General features: G+C 42.4%; 1 protein-coding gene across 2 annotated transcripts; it reads right to left on the reverse strand.

Moving 5' to 3' along the window:
* Positions 1–211: 211 nt before the first annotated feature.
* TBC1D7 (TBC1 domain family member 7) lies at positions 212–21,271 on the reverse strand. 2 transcript variants are annotated; one of them, XM_025891101.2, is made up of 8 exons: positions 21,068–21,271; positions 19,627–19,746; positions 18,131–18,211; positions 14,406–14,593; positions 10,960–11,097; positions 3,186–3,331; positions 1,728–1,857; positions 212–672 (listed from the first exon to the last, which is right to left on the reverse strand). In XM_025891101.2, the coding sequence occupies exons 2-8, from the start codon at positions 19,736–19,738 to the stop codon at positions 586–588; spliced, it is 882 nt and encodes a 293-aa protein (XP_025746886.1). In that variant the 5' UTR covers positions 19,739–19,746; positions 21,068–21,271; the 3' UTR covers positions 212–585. The 2 variants fall into 2 exon arrangements, with proteins under 2 accessions (XP_025746886.1, XP_025746887.1); XM_025891102.2 differs by lacking the exon at positions 21,068–21,271 and adding an exon at positions 20,915–21,059.
* Positions 21,272–22,064: the final 793 nt, after the last annotated feature.

Consider the following 22,064-nt stretch of genomic DNA (forward strand, 5'->3'; position numbering starts at 1 on the left):
AAAAAAAAAAAAAAGGAAAAAGCATGACATCCACAAGTATTCTCTCTCCTGGTAGGTAAACTTAGACATATTTTGTTCCATAACTTTCATTCTGATTGACACAGAGAAAAAAAAAATATAAGGCTTTTATTGAAACCTATTTGGCAAGACAAAGCCTCAGAAAGCAGACAGCTTAGATTTAAACAAGTACCGTATCAACGAGAGCCGAATGTGAGTTGTCAACAAAAGGTAGTTGTTTTTTATTCCAGAAATAGCTTTAGAAAGTAACGAGCGTGGTGCTAATTAGAGAGGAGCAGGGCAGGCTTGCCTATCAAAGCACCCACCCTCCCTGGCTGATGCATGGAAAACAGGGAGTATTTTTTGAATAACCCTTTTAAATGCTATTCAGAGTTGAGCTTTGTACTTCTGTGTAACCACAAGTTGCTGCTCCAAACAGTGTCACCAGGTATCTTAAATAATTTTACTGGGGGAAAAATGATGCTTTGAGCACCAAAGCAAGAACCAGATTTTCAGTGAGTGTAGTGGGCAGCGTCCTGAGAACACACCGCTCAGCGCGGCCTGGTAGGCCGTGTGTGCAGGGAGCCATCAGGCTGAGTGCACTGGGGTCCCGCAGTGCTTGTGCCACAAGTCGATGGCCTTGCTCACGATCGCGTCCGAGCTGTCCTGGGGAATCTGTGGACAAGCAAACCAGTCGTTGTGAAATTTCAGTGTGTATCAACATCCTTGTCTCCCTCATTCCCTGCACCATAGCACTTACATCCCCATCCACCCGCCGCCCCCACCCCCCCCAACCCCCGCCGCCGAATTCTCACGACTTTTCAGAAAGCGGTCATGTGAAAGGCTGCGGCCAGGATCTTTGTTTCACAGGCCACGGGAGGATAGGCTGAAGAGCTCCACTCAGACTACCCGGGTTTCAAGCCTGCACTGCCCACTGTGTGCCCCCCGGCAGGCTATCCAAGTTCAGATCCCATCTCTAAAAGGGGGCAAATGACAGCCTCTCTTCCTAGGGCCATTTAGGATTATGTGGGAGACTCCATGAAAAATACTTAGCATGGGCCCTGGCACTGTCAGCCACTAACAGAATGCTGAGGACTCATGTATTCACCACGCCTTCACGTGGTACTATTTACTGAGCTGCTATTCAAATGTTAATAGCGGCCAATTAAAAAAAAAGAATAGATTCTGGGTCCAGTGAAATTCATCCCAGCATAAATCTCCTCCAACTCTTGCCTGGTTAAGGGTATTCTAAGATACACGGAGATTCATTTAGACCCTTCCCTACACGCAGTAAGTATATACTTAAGCACATGATCAAACCCAACTGGGATTCCGCCAGATATTAACAGCAATGAAAGGGCTTACAAAATCCCCCACAACATCAGGCTTCCATTTCCACTAAGAAGGATTACTCAACCGCGTATGACAGATCTCACTCACCTCTTCCTTTTCTCAACAAGCTTCCTGGTGGTCACATCAGGCGATAAGACTCTGGTCTTCAGGCACACACTCACGGTAACAGTCTCACTACTCAGACCATCATCCCCCAGAGAGAGGATGCAAATTATAACCCACAGACCAACTTTAAGCTAAATTTTTCCAAGGGGAAAAAGTGTTTCTTATAACGTAAAAATATCAGAGAAAGAATGTAATGCAGTAGGAAAATCTGGCTTGCTAAACGGACTTCCTTTCTAGATTCAAAATCAAATTTTAAAAAAAAGCACACTTACATTTTCCAGAAACTTTGTTATCTTCTCTGCACTGTTCAGAGCCATTACTTTTATTTTAAAGGTTAATAAAATTTCCACAGCTACAAAAACTAGGATCTTACAGGATCCACTTACAACTTTATCCCAAACCCTATAAAAAAAAAAAATCAAGTGATGTAATAAAATTATTTGAGTTTGAAATTTATGTTTAGTTAAACATCTCAAATTACAAAATTAAATCAAATTACTCCTTTTAAGGATAAACTTCAGAGAAAAGCAGTAATGAAATAATCATCAGAAAAGCAAAAACACAACAAATCAGCCATTTTGAAACATATTTCACACACAATCAGCCCTGGAAGGGAAAAAGGAATGATCACTAAAAAGTACTTGCTCTGTAAGAGATCCACCAGACACCCATTCCCTAAGGTTTTAAACCTGACATTTAAGGGAAGGACAGTCTTAAACCAAAGTTTGGATTTTATTAATATTGTGTAATGCTAATCTAATAATTAAATACTAAGGAATAACAAAAGCAGCATATGAAATGAGATCAATGCAATTTCATTTTCTAGTGGTTCAAATTCCTAAAACTTCTCCAAGAGCTTAAGGAGCTAGGAGGCACCTGGGTGGCTCAGTGGGTTAAGCATCTAACTTTGGCTCAGGTCACGATCTCAGGGTCCTGGGATCGAGTCCTGCATCGGGCTCCCTGCTCAGCAGAGAGCCTGCTTCTCCCCTCTCCGCCCCCTGCCCGTGCTCTATCTCGCTCTCTCTATCTCTAATAAATAAATAAAATTTTTTTAAAAAGAGCTTAAGGGGCTAGTTATTGATCTGCGACCACTCTAGAAAAACTATTCTGATAATTCCTATACCTCTTAAAGTTGGTGTTACACTCTATGTGCTTAGTCATATACTGTCTTGTGATGTTCTCTGCACGTCACCTTTCTTCCCAACTACCTCATACAGTCTTGGGGAGGGGACAGGACTCTGAAATGCCAGCAACACATGTCTGAAACAAATGAAAGCTGAATGTGAGTCTCTGATCTCTGCCTACCTTCAGCTACTTTAAAGATGTCACGATGGAACTAAGAAATAGGAAGACTGCCTTCAGATCAGGATCTACCATATTTCTGGAAAGAAAAGCTTAGACCTATATAAGCTCCCGGAGACGGTTTCAGATGTGAATAGTGTACAGCATCCAACAGACTGAGGGCCTTCAAGTTTTCTAATTGTATATTCTAATATTTCTACCATTAACATTAATTTGTATTCATGTGAGGTTAATGTTACTAACATTCCAGCATTTCTAACTGTATAAATAAAAAGTAGAATCAAGTTGCTCTGTTGCCTGCCAGAGAAGTTAACTTAAAATTATGGTATTGTCCTAAAGCAAATTCATACTCTGAAGGACGATCACATGAAAAACCAGGATGCTCCTCGGCCTTCAGGCCTTCGACCATCTCTGAAAGCGATACTTGCCTCTGTAAACTGGATTCAGGCAAGCACCCTGCGAAGCACCTCTTGAACCAGAGATCATAAGGAAGTCTGGACAGCGCGGAACACGTCTTCAGATGACTCAGCAAACGGCTATCTTCCAGATTCAAGTATTGTTCAAAAGCCTTTGGCTAATGATTAAACAGGAAGGGAGATTACTCGTTTTCTGTGACATAACATTACCCGATCCTACAGCCTGTGATGAGTAAGATGAATCGAATGTACATGCTGAATGCAAGTAAGTGCTAGAAAACAAAACGTAAGACTCACCCAAGTCATGGGTGATGCAAAGTTCCCAGGTCAGCACTAACCAGAGCAACCAGCAATGCGGGACTGAGGGGTTTTCCAGGACGGGACTGGGCAAAACAAAACAGTTGGTCCCCCTAATGTGCCCCCTTACAGCACTAACAAGGTTCCACAGCCAAAGGCAAAAGTCAACTGTTCAGGGGAACTAAGAAAGGCCCATGACACTCCCAGCTGCCCTGGAGCCGTAGACGATACACTCAGGAAAAAGGGAGAAGGGGAAAGGGTAAGACCAAATAAACAGAGTGGGACCAAAATGGGGAGAGGGAGTTCAGAAGAATGAGACGAAAAGGGCCCACCAGCCCTAGACCACACTTCTGCCACTCTGTACCCCGCGTGCAGGAGAATTCTCAGGAGGCAGAGAAATAACGTGGGGGGAACAAAGCACCTGGATTCCATCTGGTAGCCTCTCCCATGAAAAGTTAAGCAGCAGCCAACTCTAGGAGCCTGGGCGAGCTAACAAAGCCAGCTCCCAGACCAGCCAAATCCACCTGGCAAGCTGCTGTATTTAGGGTCCACTGGCCAAGAATGGCGCTTGGGGGTCAAACCCTGAAGTCTGTATTCCTTATCCAGAAAAACACAACGACATCCCTTATCACCTAAGCAAATGCAAAAGTTTATTTTACTAAATATCTGCATCTTGCCCAAAGAGGTAATTCATAACCCTTACAATGTTGGCTAGAGCCAAACCCTATGCTACATACAGGGAATAGAGTAAATGATGACATAATGACATAATGTCCCTGCCTTCAGGGAGCATACAATCTGCTTGAGACAAACATATAGGGGCACCTGGGTGGCTCAGTCGTTAAGCATCTGCCTTCAGCTCAGGTCATGATCCCAGGGTCCTGGGATCGAGCCCCTCATCAGGCTCCCTGCTCAGTGGGAAGTTTGCTTCTCCCTCTCCCACTCCTGCTTGTGTTCCTGCTCTCACTGTCTCTCTCTCTGTCAAATAAATAAAATCTTTTAGAAAAAGAGAGACAAACATGTAATAAAGCTATCATGGGGTAAGCACAGGATGCTGGACACGTTGAGGTGGGAATCCAAACCCAGGCTTTACAAGTCACCCTTTCCCAGAGAGGTGACATCCGAGCTGGCTTACAAAGAATGACGGGAACTAGCCAGGCAAAGAGAGGCTCACATATTAATATCAGGCCCAGTTTTCTCCTCTTTCAGGGGATCTCTAATTTTTTCTGTTTAACACACAGCTCCCCAAAACAGGAGCTTTTCTCCAAAGGACAAGTTGTCAAAGGGCTCTTGTCCTCACCTTTCACCTCTAAAACCCTATCTAGAATTTTGGGTGGTTCTGCCAATGGAATGTTTTTTCACAAACTGACATGGGTGAACACACACATACACATATTTATATATTATGTCTCATAGCAAAGAAAATCTCATCCAAAAGTCAGTACAAATAACAAATAAGATACAGATGAGTGAAATTTTTCAACTCTTTATTGCCTCTTCCCTTACCATACTGTAAACTCAGTGAGGGCAGTAACTATATCTATTTTGTTCACTGCTAGTTCTCCAATACCTAGAACATTACTCAGCATAGTAAGCACTCAATATATAATCATTGAGTAAGTAAGTGAATATCATGAACTAAATGAAATGTTGAAATATGTTAATCAACATCTTGATAATCACTCAATGTATGTCTTCCTGCCCGTCTTAAATTTTTCTAAATCTTTTTTCCTGATAATATGTTCATTATAAGAAATCTCAAAAATACAGTAAAGAATAAAGAAGGATATAAAGATCCCTTAAACTCACACTACCCAAAGATAACTACTGATAATATATAGGTTGTATAGCACCCAATTGTTTTCCGGTATACATTACACACACTTTTATTAGTTGGCCTCATACTGAATACACAATTTAGTATCTTGCTCTTTGCACTCAACATATTGTGGGCATTTTCCCAGGTTAATAAACAACCTTAAAGGGTGAATATTCCTAAATAAAGAGAGCTTCTAAAAACAGAGAAGAAAAAGCCAAAACCTCCAAAGAAAAAATGCAAATGACTCTCACCCATAAGAAAGATGCTCAACCTTGGTATTTAAAAAAAAAAAAAAAACTACACTAAGATTTCATCTCTAGTAATCACACGACTGGGTATTTAGCCAACTAAAAAATATAAAAACACTAATTCAAGGAGATACATGCACCCCAATGTTTACTACAGCATTATCTACAATAACCCAAACTATGGAAACAGCCCAAGTGTTCACCAACAGATGAATGGATAAAGAAGATGTGGTATATATATGCAATGGAATATTACTCAGCCATAAAAAAGAATGAAATCTTGCCATTTGCAATGACATGGATGGAGCTAGAGGGTATGATGTTAAGTGAAATAAGTCAGAGATAGGCCAGTACCATATGATCTCAGTCATATGTGGAATTTAAGAAACAAAACATGTGCGGCGCCTGGGTGGCTCAGTCAGTTAAGTGTGTGCCTTTGGCTCAGGTCATGATCCCAGGGTTCTGGGACTGAGCCCCACATTGGGCTCTCTGCTCAATGGGGAGCCTGCTTCTCCCTCTGCAGCTCCCCCTGCTTGTGCTCTCCGTCAAATAAATAAATAAAATCTTAGGAAAAAAAAAAAACAAAACAGATGAACATAGGGGGAAGGAAAAAGAGAGGGAGGCAAACCAAGAAACAGAAACTTAACTCCAGACAACTGATAGTTCCCAGAGGGGAGGTGGGGGGTGGGTGAAATAGGCAATAGAGATTAAGAGTACACTTAACATGAGACTGAGAAACATACAGAACTGTTGAATCACTATATTGTACACCTGAAACTAATACAACACTGTATGTGAACTATACTAGAATTAAAATTTTTAAAAATCAATGAAAAAAATTTCACCCTTAAAAAAAAAGCTACACTAAGGTATCATCTATCTCTCACCTATCTGATCAAACAAGCTATGCTTTGTGATAACCAAATTTAGTCGGCAAAACCACAAAAATTTGAAAATGATAGACAAGATTATAAAAACTCGACTTTAACAAGAAGCTAGGAAGAAGAGATCCACTAACCACAGTAATAAAAATTTTATGGGAAACTAAGCACAGCTTAAAGAGAAAAGTTCACATAAATCAGTAAGTCAGAGAGCAACACAAAGAAAATTTAACTTTTCTTACACATTCTGAAGAACTTGAAAAAAATTCGTTAACTATTTAAAACTATGTGCTAAGTACTATAATGTACATACTAAAACAAACCTCTTTTTTGAAGATGAAGAAATTAAGGTTTAGTGGGCATTTAGTATCTTGCTGATTCAAAACTTATTTCTTTTTTTTTTTTTTTAAGATTTTTATTTACTTTTTGACAGAGAGAGACACAGCGAGAGAGGGAACACAAGCAGGGGGAGAGGGAGAGGGAGAAGCAGGCTTCCCGCTGAGCAGGGAGCCCGATGCGGAGCTCCATCCCAGGACCCTGAGATCATGACCTGAGCTGAAGGCAGATGCTTAACCGACTGAGCCACCCAGGCGCCCCTCAAAATTCATTTCTAAAAAGAAACTGGAGTTCAAGCAAAGCCAGAGCACTTCTGAAACAGAACAACAACATGAAGGAATTTTCCCTACCAGCTACCAAAACATACGAAGGAGCTATATTGAATAAATCATATGGTATTGGCCAAAGAACAGACAAATAGCTTGATGGGGAAAAAAACCCAGAAAGAGATACAAAAACATACAGAAATCTAGTATACGATAAAGGTGGCATTTCAAATCTGTGAACAAAAGAATGAACGGAGAGATAGCATTAAATGGAACGTAGTTCTACTGCTTACTAACTGTGTGACCTTGGGCAAGTTACTTAACTGCTCTGTGCTTCAGTTTCCTCATCTATAAAAAGAGAGGTGTGCTAAAATTAAGTTTTCATGAATAAAGTAAACTGCCTGGCATGAAGCGGGAGCTTAACAACTATCAAACCGAAAGGGAAAGAGGAGGCTGACTGCAGGTTTACTGCAGTTAACAACAAAGAAACAAGGTCAAACCTATGTCGGTACCAATCACAAACACAAATCCCTCACAAATTAAAGGACTCGATTTTAAAATGTTTCAATATAGAGGCACCTGGGTGGCTCAGTCAGTTAAGCCTTTGACTCTTGATTTCGGCTCAGGTCATGATCTCAGGGGTCATGAGATCGAGCTCAGCATTGGGCTCCATGCTGGGCGCTGGAGTCTGCTTAAGATGCTCTCTCTCCCTCTGCCCCTCCCACCCCACCCCCACTCCTGCTTGCTTGAGGGCACTCTCTCCCTCTAAGAAAATATTAAAATAAATAAAATATTTAAATATTTTTTAAAAGTTAGAGGAAAGTTTTTTAAAAATCTGTCTTTTAATCTTGGAGTTATCGCTGTGAATTGTGCAAGGTTGTTGAATCACAGATCTGTACTTCTGAAACAAATAATGCAAGATATGTTAAAAAAAAAGAAAAAGAAGATAGCAGGAGGGGAAGAATGAAGGGGAGTAAGTCGGAGAGGGAGACGAACCATGAGAGACGATGGACTCTGAAAAAACAAACTGAGGGTCCTAGAGGGGAGGACGGTGGGGGATGGGTTAGCCTGGTGATGGGTATTAAAGAGGGCACATGCTGCATGGGGTACTGGGTGTTATGCACAAACAATGAATCATGGAACACTACATCAAAAACTAATGATGTAATGTATGGTGATTAACATAACAATAAAAAAATAAAAAAATAAAAAATAATAATAATCTTGGAGTTAGAAAGGGTTTCCTAAATAAGATACAAAAAGCAAAATACTGATATATCCAATTGTATCAAAACTTTAAAAATCTCTATACAACAGACAGGGAGAAAAGACTGTCAACATATGTAACGCAGGATTAATATCCTGACTATATCAATAACTCTTACAAATAAAAAAGAAAGATGCAAACAAAATAGAGAGGTGGACAAATACAAATGACCAATAAGCATATGCAAAGCTGTTCAGCTTCACCAAAAAATGAGGATATGTAAATTAAAATGAGATACCATTTTCACTATCAGATTAAAATTTAAGAAACTGATACTATCAGGTATTGGCAATGGAGTGGAAAACGGAAAATCTTATCTGTTGGGGGAAGCAAAATCAGTATGCCTTCCAGGTGAGCAGCCTGGCAATGAAAAACTTTAAATACATTTCTCTTTCAACCTAGCAATCCCCTTACAGGGACCTGCCCTACAGAAACACTCACATATGTAGAAAGGCTCATGTAGAAGGGCATGCAGACTGTCAACATGGAACTGTTATATTAAAATACGGCAAAATTCTTAACAGGAAATAATATGAACACATTTTTAAGAGGAAAAAAAAAGTGGTTCTAAATGAGTAGCTCTCAACCCTAGCCACACTTCAGAATCACCTGAAGCTTTTAAAAAAAAAATAGAATTCTGGGCCCCACCCACCCCCAGAGATTCTGACTTAATGGGTTTGGGTGGAGGAAAGGTAATAATTTTTTAAAAGCTCCCAGGTGGTTCTAACAGGAAGTGAGGGCTGAACACTACTGATCTGCACTGACTTGGAAAATGCTCCAAGACATCAAGTTTAAAAAAAAAATTGCAGAGGGGCGCCCGGTGGCTCAGCCGTTAAGCATCTGCCTTCAGCTCAGGTCATGATCCCAGGGTTCGGGGATCAAGCCCCGCATCGGGCTCCCTGCTCTGCGGGAAGCCTGCTTCTCCCTCTCCCACTCCCCCTGCTTGTGTTCCCTCTCTGTGTCTCTGTCAAATAAATAAAATTAAAAAAAAAAAAAAATCTGTGGAGCCATACGAACAATATCATATTTATGTTTAAGTTATACATATAAAAAAATAAATTATATGCATGTATATGTGTGTGTATAGATGCTCACGTGTGTATATGTATGTATGTGTGGATGGATGTACATAAAACAGTCTAGGATATACGCCCAGCTAATGACAGCGTTTACTTCTTAGAAAGTGGGGGATGAGGGCGTACAGATATATAGGAATACTGGATTCATCCAGATTAATACTTCAAGAATATACTTATTGTGTTATCAAAAATAAAGAATTCGTTAAACATAAACTAGCAAAATGCTACCGAATTTACTTCGATACTAAATAAGAAAGGCTAATTAAATCATGGTATAATCTGGATCTCTTGATTTAATTAAGCAAGTAATATTATGCTTCCATCGCCATGCTTGTTTTTATTGAAATCAACTAAGTGGATTAAATTTTAAAATTCTGAAAATCAAATTTACGTAATTGAAATCTATAAAACTCCCTTGTAACAGTGCTCTACAAAGCTAAAGGGTCTTCTCGCCAACTGCCCTGACAACTGCAGTTAGCACAGGGGTCCTCAGGGCTCCCTCGACCTCCATCAGTGCCCCTCATCTGGCCCTGAAACCACGATCTCGGTCACTGCTTTCAACAGAATTTCCAAATGAAACAACTCAATGATTTAAGAAAAGAGACATTCATTTTTAAAGGAGAGAAACAAAGGGAAAAAACTAGAAAAACAGGATGGCAAAGAACCACCAGCTTATGTGGAGGGAGCAAGTGCAGTGCCACTCTCTGGACTCCCAAGTGAGTGAGTCCAGCCAGCTGGGAGGCTGCCCAGCTCAGAGCCATTCACCTCTCCTTCCTCACTAACAGAATCCTAGCTTAACAGATCACAATGTGCCTGGCTAAAACCAAACCAAACCACATTTCCCAGCCTCTGCAGCAGAGGTGGCCAGGTGCCATAGTCCTGCCACTAAAAGATATGAGGAAGGAGAGTATGGCCAAGAGAGACAGACTGGACTGGCCATTCCTTCTACTCCTTCACTTTTGACTTAGCCCTTCCTTCCTACCTGCCTAGAACACAGAGGTCACGGCTGTCGCTCCAGCATCCAGCTGTGAGAAAGAGAGGAAGGATCACCCCTAACAATGCTGGACCAAAAGGGCAGGAGCCCAGGGCCCCGCAGATATCATGGCACTGTGGCACCAGCTCTGGCCTGCCTTATCTCTAGACTTCTGGTTACGTGAGAGAAAAAAACTAAAGCCTCAGGCAGTTGGGCTTTCCGTTACATGCAGCAAATTCAAATCTTAACTAATTCAGAGAGGCAGTTCTAGATAAAGCCAGAAGATTCTAGACCAGGATAAGGAACAGAAAAGAGCAGGGGTTGCCAACCACAGCACGCAGCAGGGCAAATCCAGCCACGACCGTTCTTTTATGCACTGTCAATGGCCACTTCGGTGCAAGAGTAGCAGAGCTGAGTGTTGGCAAGAGAGAGACAGAGACACAGAGACCATCTGGCCCACCAACCTGGAAATATTTACTACTTGATCTTTTACGGAAAACATTGTTGGCTCTTACTATAGAGGGTCTGCTCATAATTGTAGCAGCATGAGGAAGTAAGGCTATTTCCCCAGTACCACTGCTCACCCCTACCCCCACAAGAGCCAAAAAAGCACCCCTTACCAGCTGGGGTAAAAACTCCCGGTACTTATTATTTAATTGGTTCACAAAGCATCGGATAATCCAGTAACAGTCGACACTATCCTCTACCATCTCTTCCACGGCTTTGGCAATGGCAAGAAATACTTCATCTTCTGGCTCCTGAAAGATTAATAATAAATCTCTGGTAAAGGGAGGGAGCCAGCAGAAGAAAGGAATACATATTTCTCTCATAAAAATGAAACCTTACCCCCTAACTTTTGAAGAGGCTGCATTAATAAATCAAAGTGGAACCAAAAAGCACACAGTCTACCACTAAAGAGAAGACCAGGGCAGAGATATGAGCAGGTAACCAAAGAAATCTATTTGTATCAGGGGTGCTTACGACTGTCCAGGTTTCAGACTGAGCACTCAGAGATTTTTCTACCTTTTAACATTTAAGGTCATCAAAGAAAACATAAATCATGAGCAAAGTGCTCTCTCCACCCAAAAGTATTCCCAGGGCTAGAAGAGAATTTCTTTCAAAAGTATGTGATAAACATCACAAATAACTGGAGACGTTTGCTAATACAGTAATTTGCAAAAGTTCAAGGACTCCAAAAGGACTAATAAAGCATCTTCTTAAAAAAAATAAAGCATTTTCTTTATTTCAAAGCATTCATACATATCTTTAGAATTTTGTTCTAAGCACCCAATAAGTTAAAATGTCCCTAGAATCATAATTTTAGGAATCAGAAGAATAGCATTTCTCAAACCTGTGTCAACACTCAGAATATGAATATAAACCTTCAAGTAAATTTCAACAAAGTAATCTTATAAAAACTAGAAACTACCTGAAAATCTATTCTGTTTTCAAACACCGTATCTCACACAAAATTACATTTTCAGGAGCACCTAGGTGGCTCACTCAGTTAAGCGCCCAACTCCTGATTTTGGTTCAGGTCATGACCTCAGGGTCACAGGATCGAGTCCCACATCGGGTGTGGAGCCTGCTTGGGGGATTTCTCCCTCTGCCCCTCCCCCAGCTCACACACATGTGCACATGCACACATGCTCTCTCTTTAAAAAAAAAAATTATTTTCATCTAGGATTTAACAGCCAAAGGACTTCAGTGTAAAAAAAGAAACTAAAACGTATCTCTCGAATCCCTTAAAAGCCCCAAGTTAAATCCCTCTAGTTTAAAAAAGTATTTCATTTTAGGCCTCCTTTCAACTTCTTAGTATTCTATAAAATGTCCAAGAGTAAGAAGATCACAGTAGGAAACAAACGGAGGGTTGCTGGAGGGGAGTGGAGCCAGGGGATGGGGAACCGGGTGCTGGGCATGAAGGAGGGCACTTGATGGGATGAGCACTGCATGTTCTATGCAACTGATGAATCACTGAATTCTACCCCTGAAGCCAGTAATACATTATATGTTAATTAAATTAAATTAAAAATTTTTTTAAAAAGTAACAGAATCACAGAAAATAAATTTTTCTAAACATTAATTAACGTATCAGAGGATGAGAGAGAAGGAAGAAAAGGAAAAGACAGTCTCCTTTCTCGGACTCCCACCCCTTACTGGGCACTGTGCTGGGCGCTCCTGAACATGGCATCTCACTGGCTCTAGGGCAGTCTGAGGGGTAGGGAAGAGGACCAGTGTTCGTGAGTATGTTCCCAGCCCTGTGTCGAGCGCTGTCACACCCTCTACTATATGGTAACACTAATGAGGCTGAGTGGGGCTTGATGACTGGGGAGATGTGCGGTGGTAGAGCCAAAACCAACACTTTGATGGTGCGTCTGCCCAAGACTACAGCGAAGGTGTCTGGGCTTGGAGCACGGGCAAGCTAAGTAGGGATGAGGTGAAAACCATAACCTATCATTTAGATTTCTTGAATAGATAATCTAACCTAATTTAATACTTGCAGAGTATTTAAGAACTTGCAGAGTACTACCAACTTTGCTCTGCCAGAGATAAGCAAAATTTACAGAAGTTTGTTAAGATGGGGCGCCTGGGGGCACCTGGGTGGCTCAGTTGGTTAAGCAACTGCCTTCGGCTCAGGTCATGATCCTGGAGTCCTGGGATCGGGTCCCACATCGGGCTCCCTGCTCAGCGAGGGGCCTGCTTCTCCCTCTAACCCTCCCCGCTCTCATGTGCTCTCTCTCTCTCATTCTCACTCTCTCAAAATAAATAAATAAATCTTTAAAAAAAAAAAAGATGGGGTGCCTGTGTAGCTCAGTGGGTTAAGCATCTGCCTTCGGCTCAGGTCATGATCCGGGGTCCTGGGATCAAGCCCCACATCGGGCTCCCTGCTGAGTGGGGAGTCTGCTTCTCCCTCTGCCCGCCCCCGCCCCCAGTTCATACTAAGTCTTTTTTAAAAAAAAGTTTTATAGAATAGCACAGCTTGCAGGCAAATCCTGATTTTGAGCAATCACTGTTTTAGCCACACACACACACAAAGTTAAAATGCCTAAAATGAACTTCCAATTGCATTAAAATAGCCAAAGCCCAAGAGCTATAATCATTCCTTTGCCTGAACTTTCCCTCTTTCCCCTTTATGAACAACAAGCAGTCCAAGTAACTGGAGTTAAGAGTTTGTCAAACACGGAAGTTTAAAAACAGGTTGGGGCCTATTGGGTTGAGGCCGAGGAGGGTCAAAGTAAAGGAGGCAGCCCATTGGGCCTGCAGGTGAGGGCCAAGAGGTAGCTGGCGCTACCGCTTACAACCAGAGGAATGAGCAAAGAAGTAAACGTACTAAGGGGAGCCTTTTCATATTTGCCACTGTCAGACAGGAAGCTGCAAACACAGAAGGGTGAAGGCAAGAAGAACTGGTGGTGCTGGGCTGGGATCAGAGGCATCAGCATGAACTGAGCCTTTTTCATATTCAGAGATGAAGAGACATATAAACATACATAGGTGTGTGTGAATGTGTGTACAGGATTCTATACATTTATAGAATGTATATGTATTTCCTAGCTCTGCCGACAGGCCCTAGAAGCAACATCACACTGGAAACAACAAGCATATTTAGTGCTCCCTTCTTGGTTTCTAAATACCACACACTGTTCAAAACAGAAATGGCTGATTTTAGGACTGGGGTAGAAAAAGTACAAGATGGGCTTGGAGCATCTTTTTGTGCCAGAAAGTAAGGAAATGCTCAACGATGGAACTTGTCATAAAAACACAGAGGAGAGCCATTGAATGTTTCTAAAGTGGGGCACCTGGGTGGCTCAGTCAGTTAAGCATCTGCCTTTGGCTCAGGTCATGGTCCCAGGGTCCTGAGATCGAGCCCCGCATGGGGCTCCCTGCTCAGCGGATAGCCTGCTTCTCCCTCTACCTCCTGCTCCCCCTGCTTGTGTGTGAGAGCTCTCTCAAATAAATAAAATCTTAAAAAAAAAGTTTCTAAGGCAAAATATGATGCAAAGGCCAGCAAGACAGGACAGTCTAGAGTTACACTAAGCATCAAGCATCAGGCTAAAGTACCACTAACCAGTGGAAAGGAGGGACTTCGAGGCAACTTCCCAGACTCCAGCTGATACATGCGGAGATAGACTTCAACCTGAGGTGTGGCATCGCTGACAAAGCGAACAACTTCCAGGGCATGAAGGACATCACAGTACTGCTCCTTGCGATACATCATCACCTGGGCATGGGATTCGTGGTGCGGAGGCAGGATCCCTATACAGAGACCGAGAGGGAAAAAAAGAACGGGCAAAATACTGAGACACAGACCCAAATCCCTCTATTACAGAGAACCAAGTGAGAAGCTGCCTAGCACGATTAGACTGGAATCACACAGGTGTTTAGTTACCACAGATTCTGTTTTACAAATTCTCTCTATAAAACAGTCTTAAATTTTAAGTACTAAAGGCCAACTGCATCACTGATATTTAAGAGAAATATAAGGGCATCAAAAAGCCCTTGAATAAGTGTGCCACCTAAACAACATAACCACATCAATTATCATAATGATTTCATTCAATTTATGACTGTTGGCCCAGGGCTCCCCCCAGCTCTTACAGACGTATCTCCAGGTTTTGCACTTGGTCCCTGCTATGGACTGAACTGTTTCCCCCCAAAATTCATATACTAAAGCCCCAGCCCCAATGTACCTATAAGTGGAGATAGGACTAATAAGGAGTGATTAAGGTTAAATGAGGTTGTAATCCAAACAAAGCTGGTGCCCTTCTAAGAAAAGGAAGACATCCCAGAGTTTGCGGTCTCTCTCTCTCTACCATGTGGGGACAGAGTGGGAAGGTGAGCATCTATAAGCCAAGAAGGGAGGCCTACAGCACCAACAACCAAACCAGCCAGTACCCTTGATCCTGGACTTCTCAGCCTCCAGAACCGTGAGGATATAAACTGTTGTTTAAGCTGCCCAGTCCGTGGTATTTAGTGAAGGCTGCCCGAGCTAACAATACAGGCCTCTCTTCTCAGAGCCACCAACAACTCATCAAATCCTTCTCTTCCCCAACAGGCAAACTTGCTCACAAAGTGGCCTAGCTTCAGGACCACAGAAATCTCTAATTTTCGCTGATAAGGCCACCTTACATTACATTCTGATGCCATTTTATGCTCATTAACCCATTTAGACATGTCTACCCGTGAGGCTTTGGGGCAAAAACCTATCTTTTTTTTTTTTTTTTTTTTTTTTTTTTTACAAACAAATGGCATGGAGAAAGCCTAATGGAAAGAGCACTGGACAGGCTTTCAGTCTAGTCCCAGGTCTGATAACACCAGGACTCTCACAAATGTCTCTCTGGAAACTTGTTTCCTCAGCTGTCAGAGGTGGGAAATGGGATGGATAAGCATTTCACCAAATGTTCTTTGTACAACTAGCCCCAAAAGTCCACATGAGAAAACATGTACCAAGGGTCAAATAGATTTATAAAACAGTGACAATGAATTTTCAAGGCTCTAAATTCTGCTATTAAAAAAAAACATCTTAGGAGTGCCTGGGTGGCTCAGTTGGTTGAGCGTGTGACTCTTGATTTCTGCTCAGGTCATGATCTCAGGGTCCTGGGATTGAGCACCACATCAGGCTCTGCGCTCAGCGCAGAGTCTACTTGGAATACTCGCTCTCCCTCCCCCCACCCTGCATGCTCTCTCTCTCTAAAATGAATAAATAAAATCTTAAAAATCTTATTTATTCCAGCCTCATTAAATTTAACAAGACCGTATAGGAACACGGATTCTGGAGTCAAAGTTCCTGGGTTTGAACTAGCTCTAAAATTAACTGGCTGGATGACAGTCAGCAACTTACTTAGTTTTCCTACACCTTAGCTTCTCCATCTGAAAAATGAGACTAATAATATCCATCTCATAGTTACTGTAATGATTAAAAAATGAATATACATAAAACGCCTAGGAAGTATACAGCACGTGCTAGGCTAGTACGTTTGACTAGTTCACTCTGGTATAAAAAACACAGATCCAGTATTCTAAAGAATATTCTGGGAAACAAAAGTTGGATGGGCTCTAAAGACTTTAGCTAACATGATGCCATGTTAACATTAGAACCTAATTCACCTAAATGTTCTTTGTCCTGACATAAAGCTTTACCTACCTTAGCTTTGGGGTTCTGTGCCAGGCTTCTGGAAAAGTCAAGGGAATACACTAAAATGTCCTCCAAATCTGGGCTAATAAAGACTAAACAGCTGTAATTCAACCTTCTTCATACTACTAAAGGCAGCACAGTGCTTCCCATATTAAGCCTCAAACTAAGAGCTAGTTCTAAAAAGCTTCTTTCCGATATTTACCTAAATCTATCAGGAAGCAGGCCTGACAAGGTCCCTGAGTAATCAACACCTGTGCTGGGAAGAGTTAGCTTGTCTCCTACACAGCATGGCAGTTCCAAATCTCCAGCGTCTTTACCACAAAATAACAAGAAACGCTTACCTGATAAAAACAAGTGGGAAAAACAGAGGTGATGAACGAGTCTTGGCACTCACGAAGTGTCACAGAGTTCCACGAATCCGCTGGTATTGTTAACTCATAAGACACATGGTATTTCCCAGCAGGAATAGATAGTATCGACATTACTGCCTAAAAGACATCCCTGGAAGGTTTGTTTTTTGTTGTTGTTGTTGTTGTTGTTTTTTTGATGGCCACCAGAAACGCCAAGATTGAAGAAAAAAATGCTCAGGGAAAAACTACAATCGTTGATACTTGCTCTCTATACGTTACCTGGATGGTGGCCCACTAGAACCCCAAGTGCACAAAGACTGCCAGGACGCACAACAAAAAAAGGCATCATATGGTGCTTTCTAGTATGGGTTGTATTCCCTCGCGGCCTCCACATTACGTAATCAGACTTAGGACTGCAGATTTCTCAAGCCCTGAAAATACAGTACATTTTGGAAAGAAAATGGGCTCTACCAACCTAAGCTCAAATCCTAGCTCAGCCACAGACTGCCAGGCCTTAGGTAAGTGATTTAGCCTGCGGTCTCTGTCCCCATCTGTAAAACTGGGATACTAACACCTACGTCACAGGAGAATTCTGGGATTACTCTCATTTTTTTTTTAAAGAAAGAAAAGGAGAATGGTAATGGATGGATGTTATATGCATCAGCAGGCTCAGCAGTCATAGAAAAAAAATCCTCGGCTCAAAAGGGATGCTGCTGATCGCTTGTGGAACCTAATACACTTTTTCTTCCACAGAAACTGAGCAGGTTCCTTTCTCCTTCAGCCCCTCATCACTGAAATGTACCCATTTGTGCTTCTAGGAAGTAAAAACTCTTCCATTTCTTTCTGACTCAGAGAGCACTCATCAGGAGGTTAGAACTCTGCAGCTGGGAATCACAGAGATAACAAATTGAGAGCTACGACTCGGAGTTAATTTAGCTCAATAGCCTCATTTTACAGGTGCAAAAACTGAGGCCTAGCAGGGTCTTCCTCAGGGTTACCCAGGTGATGGTAAAGCCCAGATCACTTCTTTCTCCAATACGATGCTCTTCCCATGCCCGGTTTCAGGAACACACGTTACTTTCTCTTCTATCATGACTAAACTGATACTCTTAGAGTCATATTTAATCAACTGCTACTGAAGTCACCTTCTTAAACAAACGCTTTCACGGTGAGCAGTAATTCAGTCTCCTGACAGGAGACCCAATATGCAAAAGGCCTAAAAAAATCCTTTTTCTGACAGATAAGATGACGAATATCCCCTCATTCAACACTTTTGAAGATAAACCTTCCAACCGTTGGGTCTCATACCTAGAAGCACCTTCCACACCAGCGCACGGTACATGGATGGGAGAGGGAACCTCTGACTAAAAGTACAAAGTTTCTCAATATCTACAGGAAGGAAAAGAAAAAAAAAGTTAGAAGCTTTTTACGCTGATCACATGAAAGTGCATTTCATTTTTAAAAAATTAAAGTAGAGTGACATTTCTTCAGAAGAATTCTACTCCTGTCAGTAAATCTAGGAAAGGCGATGCTGGTCTGATTTCTAGCCCAGGTGTTCCATCAACTAGCTGTTTAAAAACAATCAGTGCTTCATGGCATAGGTGATGCATTTTCAATATATTACTATATTCCCTACAACATAGCAGTAGGTACTATTTATGGAATTTATTTCATTTAATCCATACTGCAAGCTTGTCGGGTGCAGCAAATGGGGTGCCTGGGTGGCTCAGCCAGTTAAGCGTCCGATTCTTGATTTTAGCTTAGGTTGTGATCTCAGGGTCCTGGGATCAAGCCCTGCATCAGGCTCCCTGCTCAGCGGGCAGTCTGCTTCTCCCTCTCCCTCTCCCCCTCCTCCTCCTCCTCACTCATGCTCTCTCTCTCTCTCTCAAATAAAGATTTCTTTTTAAAAAAAATGCAGAAACTGAAGCTCCAAGTAATTAAGTGACTTGATTAAGTTAGTACAGCTAGTGAGTGGCATGGTCAGCCCTCAAATCTCTACATTTTCCAATATACAACACTCAAATGTCCTGGACCTCAGATCTCCCTACTTGTCAAATAAGAATAATTCCAGACATACTTAAAAAACACAGACTGTCTAGTGAGGATCAAAGATCAGGTGGGAAATGGTTTTGAAAAAAAAATTTTTTTAAAGATTTTATTTATTTATTTGACAGAGAGAGAGTACAAGCAGGGGGAACAGCAGGCAGAGGGAGAAACAGGTTCCCCGCTGAGCAAGGAGCCCAACGCAGGGCTCGATCCCAGGACCCTGGGATCACGACCCGAGCCGAAGGCAGACGCTCAACCGACTGAGCCACCCAGGCGCCCTTGGTTTTGACATTTTAAAAGCATTCTACACATATAAAGTACGATTCTTCCCTATGGTTCAGTTTATTTTATTCTAGTCAACAGAACAGACCTTATTATTACTACAAAGAAACTAAAATGTCAATGCATAATGTAGTCTCAGTTTTCTATAGAAGAAAAATCGTGGCCAAGAGTTACTGTGAATTTACCCAAAAGCTAGTAACACCTCTGAAAACTGAGGAAAGGAAATATATGGGAAATAGGAGAAAAAACACCACTGACTTCTTGAGACCTTTCAAAGACATCTGACTTGGCCTTGGCAAAATATAAACTTGAAAAATCCATAACTTCTCCCAAAATACACTATTCACCTGTCATCCTATCACTAAAAAAATACAGCAGGTAACAAATACTTCTGAATGTCTTTTAAGATAGCATTTCTTTCAGGACAGTTGGGATGATTAAAACCCAATAACTTTAATTTAGCTTGTAAAACTCACCCAGCCGGTCATCTTTTAGGAGGATTTCCAATGATTTCTTTTCTTCAACTCCACGAAACCCCACTTTCTCATAATATACTGAACGGAAGTTTCTCTGAGAGTCCTCAGTCATGTTTCATTCTTGGAGGAGAGAGAAAGAGCAGGAAGGGGAAAGAGTGTGCTTAAAAACAAAGAATGAAGAATTGGGAATTTTTCCAATGATTTTCTGCAACTTCCCCCAAGAGTTCGATATACTAAAATAAGCTGGCTGCCCTTGCATAGGACTCAACATTAAGTGTCTCCTTTTAAGCAACTAACACCACTTCACTTATGTTCCTTGGCCTAAAACCAAGACATAAACCTAAAGTCCTCTGAGCTGCTAAAATAAATTTTGCAAGGTGCAGGCACTACGGTTCCTACTTATGGGAGTTCCTAGTCATTGCACACGTTCAAAGAAAAAAATTAGTGAAATATGAAGACAGACAATATGTCATGCAAAAGGGGTTACCAAACCGTATCCACTAGGATTCCTTTTGTTTTATAAATACTATGCATTTAAAAAATTAGACTATATTATAAAATATTGGCAATGAGTTATCTTTAGGTAGTAGGATTCCGGGTTATTTAAATCTTTCTTTTGCTTAGCCATATTTTTGAATGGGCATTTTGTAAAATGAAAATCTAAGCTGTAAAGTAAAAAGCCACAAGTTTGCAATTACCAAAATTCAGAGCCCACCACAGATTAACAGCACCAAATCGTAAACCAGAAGAGGGGCAGGAGCCTAGCCTGTTGACAAGTGATGCCACAAAGCTGGGGACAGAATAACGACTCAAAATCTGGCATCAGAATTCAAAAAGTTCAGTGGTCTCGAGTTCTTTCACAATAAACGTTCATAAGACTGACAGCAAGTCATCAGGAAAAGGTCAAATTGGGTTGGCGTTTTAAGAATAAAATGGATGTAACACGTTTTTCAGGAAGTACTGCACTGCCTGACCCAAATGCTTAAAACGTCGATGCAAAAGAAAAAAAAATACACATATACATAAATTTGTTTTAGAAACCTGAGGTTTTAGAAATCCTGAGAAGTTTCAGACAGCCACGGTCTTATTGAAAAGATATGCTCTGAGCCCCTTCAGTCAGAGGAAAGAGGAGGAATCGTTTAAAATGAGAAATTCTAAAGGGTTCTGAGCTTTGGGGACCAATTAAAAAAAAAAAATCCAAAGCACTAAAACGCTAAATGAGTTCGGGGATTCATTTAAAAACAGCATCCAAACAGCTGCAGGGTGATGATGCGGTGCCCGTTGTTACCTAAAAACGCCATTCCCGGATTGCACTACAGCGGCATACAAGTCCTGGAGGAAATACTGTAAGTGACACTCCGGCCCCTGAGCGACCACTTCAGGAAATGCAAACACACCCTGGTCCGAGACCCCAGGTCCCATTGTCCCTATGATGCTTCACCTCTAGTAGTGGAAACCACACCCGGGTTGAGACTAAGTGGTCCGGGGGAGGCAGCGGAAACCAGGCCCAGCGCGCTGACCGGCCGGCGGGCGACGTTAGAGCCGCCGAGGACACGGACGCGCCCCTCGGAAGGAGGGAGGAGGCCAAACACCTGCACCCGGGAAGCCAGCGACCCGCAGCCGCCGCCGCCGTCGCCGCCGTCGCCGGACGTGACGTAAGTACCGACCCGAGGGGCGGTGCCGAGAGTGCGCGTGCGTACAGAGCAGGCGCAGAAGCTCCACTCCCGCACAGACACCCCCGACGCTTGCAAGAGCAGAAAGGGTCTGGGGTGTGAGGCTCAGGCTGCCTCCTACCGCGGCGCCAGCCCCTGGCATCCGTCCTCTGTCTCCCCCCGTCCACGCCTGGTCCGGAGAATCTTGCTACCCCCTTGTCCCCTCTGTGCTGGGCGGCTAGGGTTTGGGATGCTCTCTCCTCGGGGGCTGTAAGGTCCCCGCCTGCGGGAGACCTTGGAGCCTGGGAGCATGCTCCCCAACCTGTCTGCAGTAGAAGACTCCTGTTTAGATTCTTTATTCCCTTTTTATTCTTCCAGTATGTGGAAACAAGTGAAGACCAACCACATGAAAAATGCAAAGGCCATTTATTCAGAACTTGCTATGCAGGAGAGCCACCATCCGTCGAGTTTTGGCAGAAAAATCAAAGGCAGAGGAGTGGGAACGGTTGATAGAGGGAAAAGGCAGTGCTTCAGGCGTGCCCTCGTTGAAGGCTATTGGCATGGGAAAGCTGTAGGGAGACTAATTAGAAGTGGGGCATCCTGTGCGATCCTAGCCATGTGTGGCTTTCTCTGGTTGATCCTAAGTTGGGACAAAAATTAGGGAAGCTTGTCAGTTATCAATCAAGTCCTGGCCATTCAGGGCCAATTGTTACGGTCGTTTATTGTGTAACTTCCTGGGTTGTTTCTAAAGCTAGCCATCTGGCTTCCTGCAAGTCTGACTTAAAA

The sequence above is a fragment of the Callorhinus ursinus genome, unplaced genomic scaffold (genome assembly GCF_003265705.2).
Source record: "Callorhinus ursinus isolate GAN/ISIS: 27379988/994484 unplaced genomic scaffold, GSC_fseal_2.0 scaffold26, whole genome shotgun sequence".
Taxonomy (NCBI): Eukaryota; Metazoa; Chordata; class Mammalia; order Carnivora; family Otariidae; genus Callorhinus; species Callorhinus ursinus.

Coding starts and splice junctions, on each gene's coding strand:
- TBC1D7 (XM_025891101.2), bottom strand. CDS start 19,738: ATGACTGAGGACTCTCAGAGAAACTTCCGTTCAGTATATTATGAGAAA. Junction 14,594..18,130: donor GGTGTGGAAGGTGCTTCTAG/GTATGAGACCCA, acceptor GTCTCTGTATAG/GGATCCTGCCTCCGCACCAC. Junction 11,098..14,405: donor GAAGTCCCTCCTTTCCACTG/GTTAGTGGTACT, acceptor TTAATCTTTCAG/GAGCCAGAAGATGAAGTATT.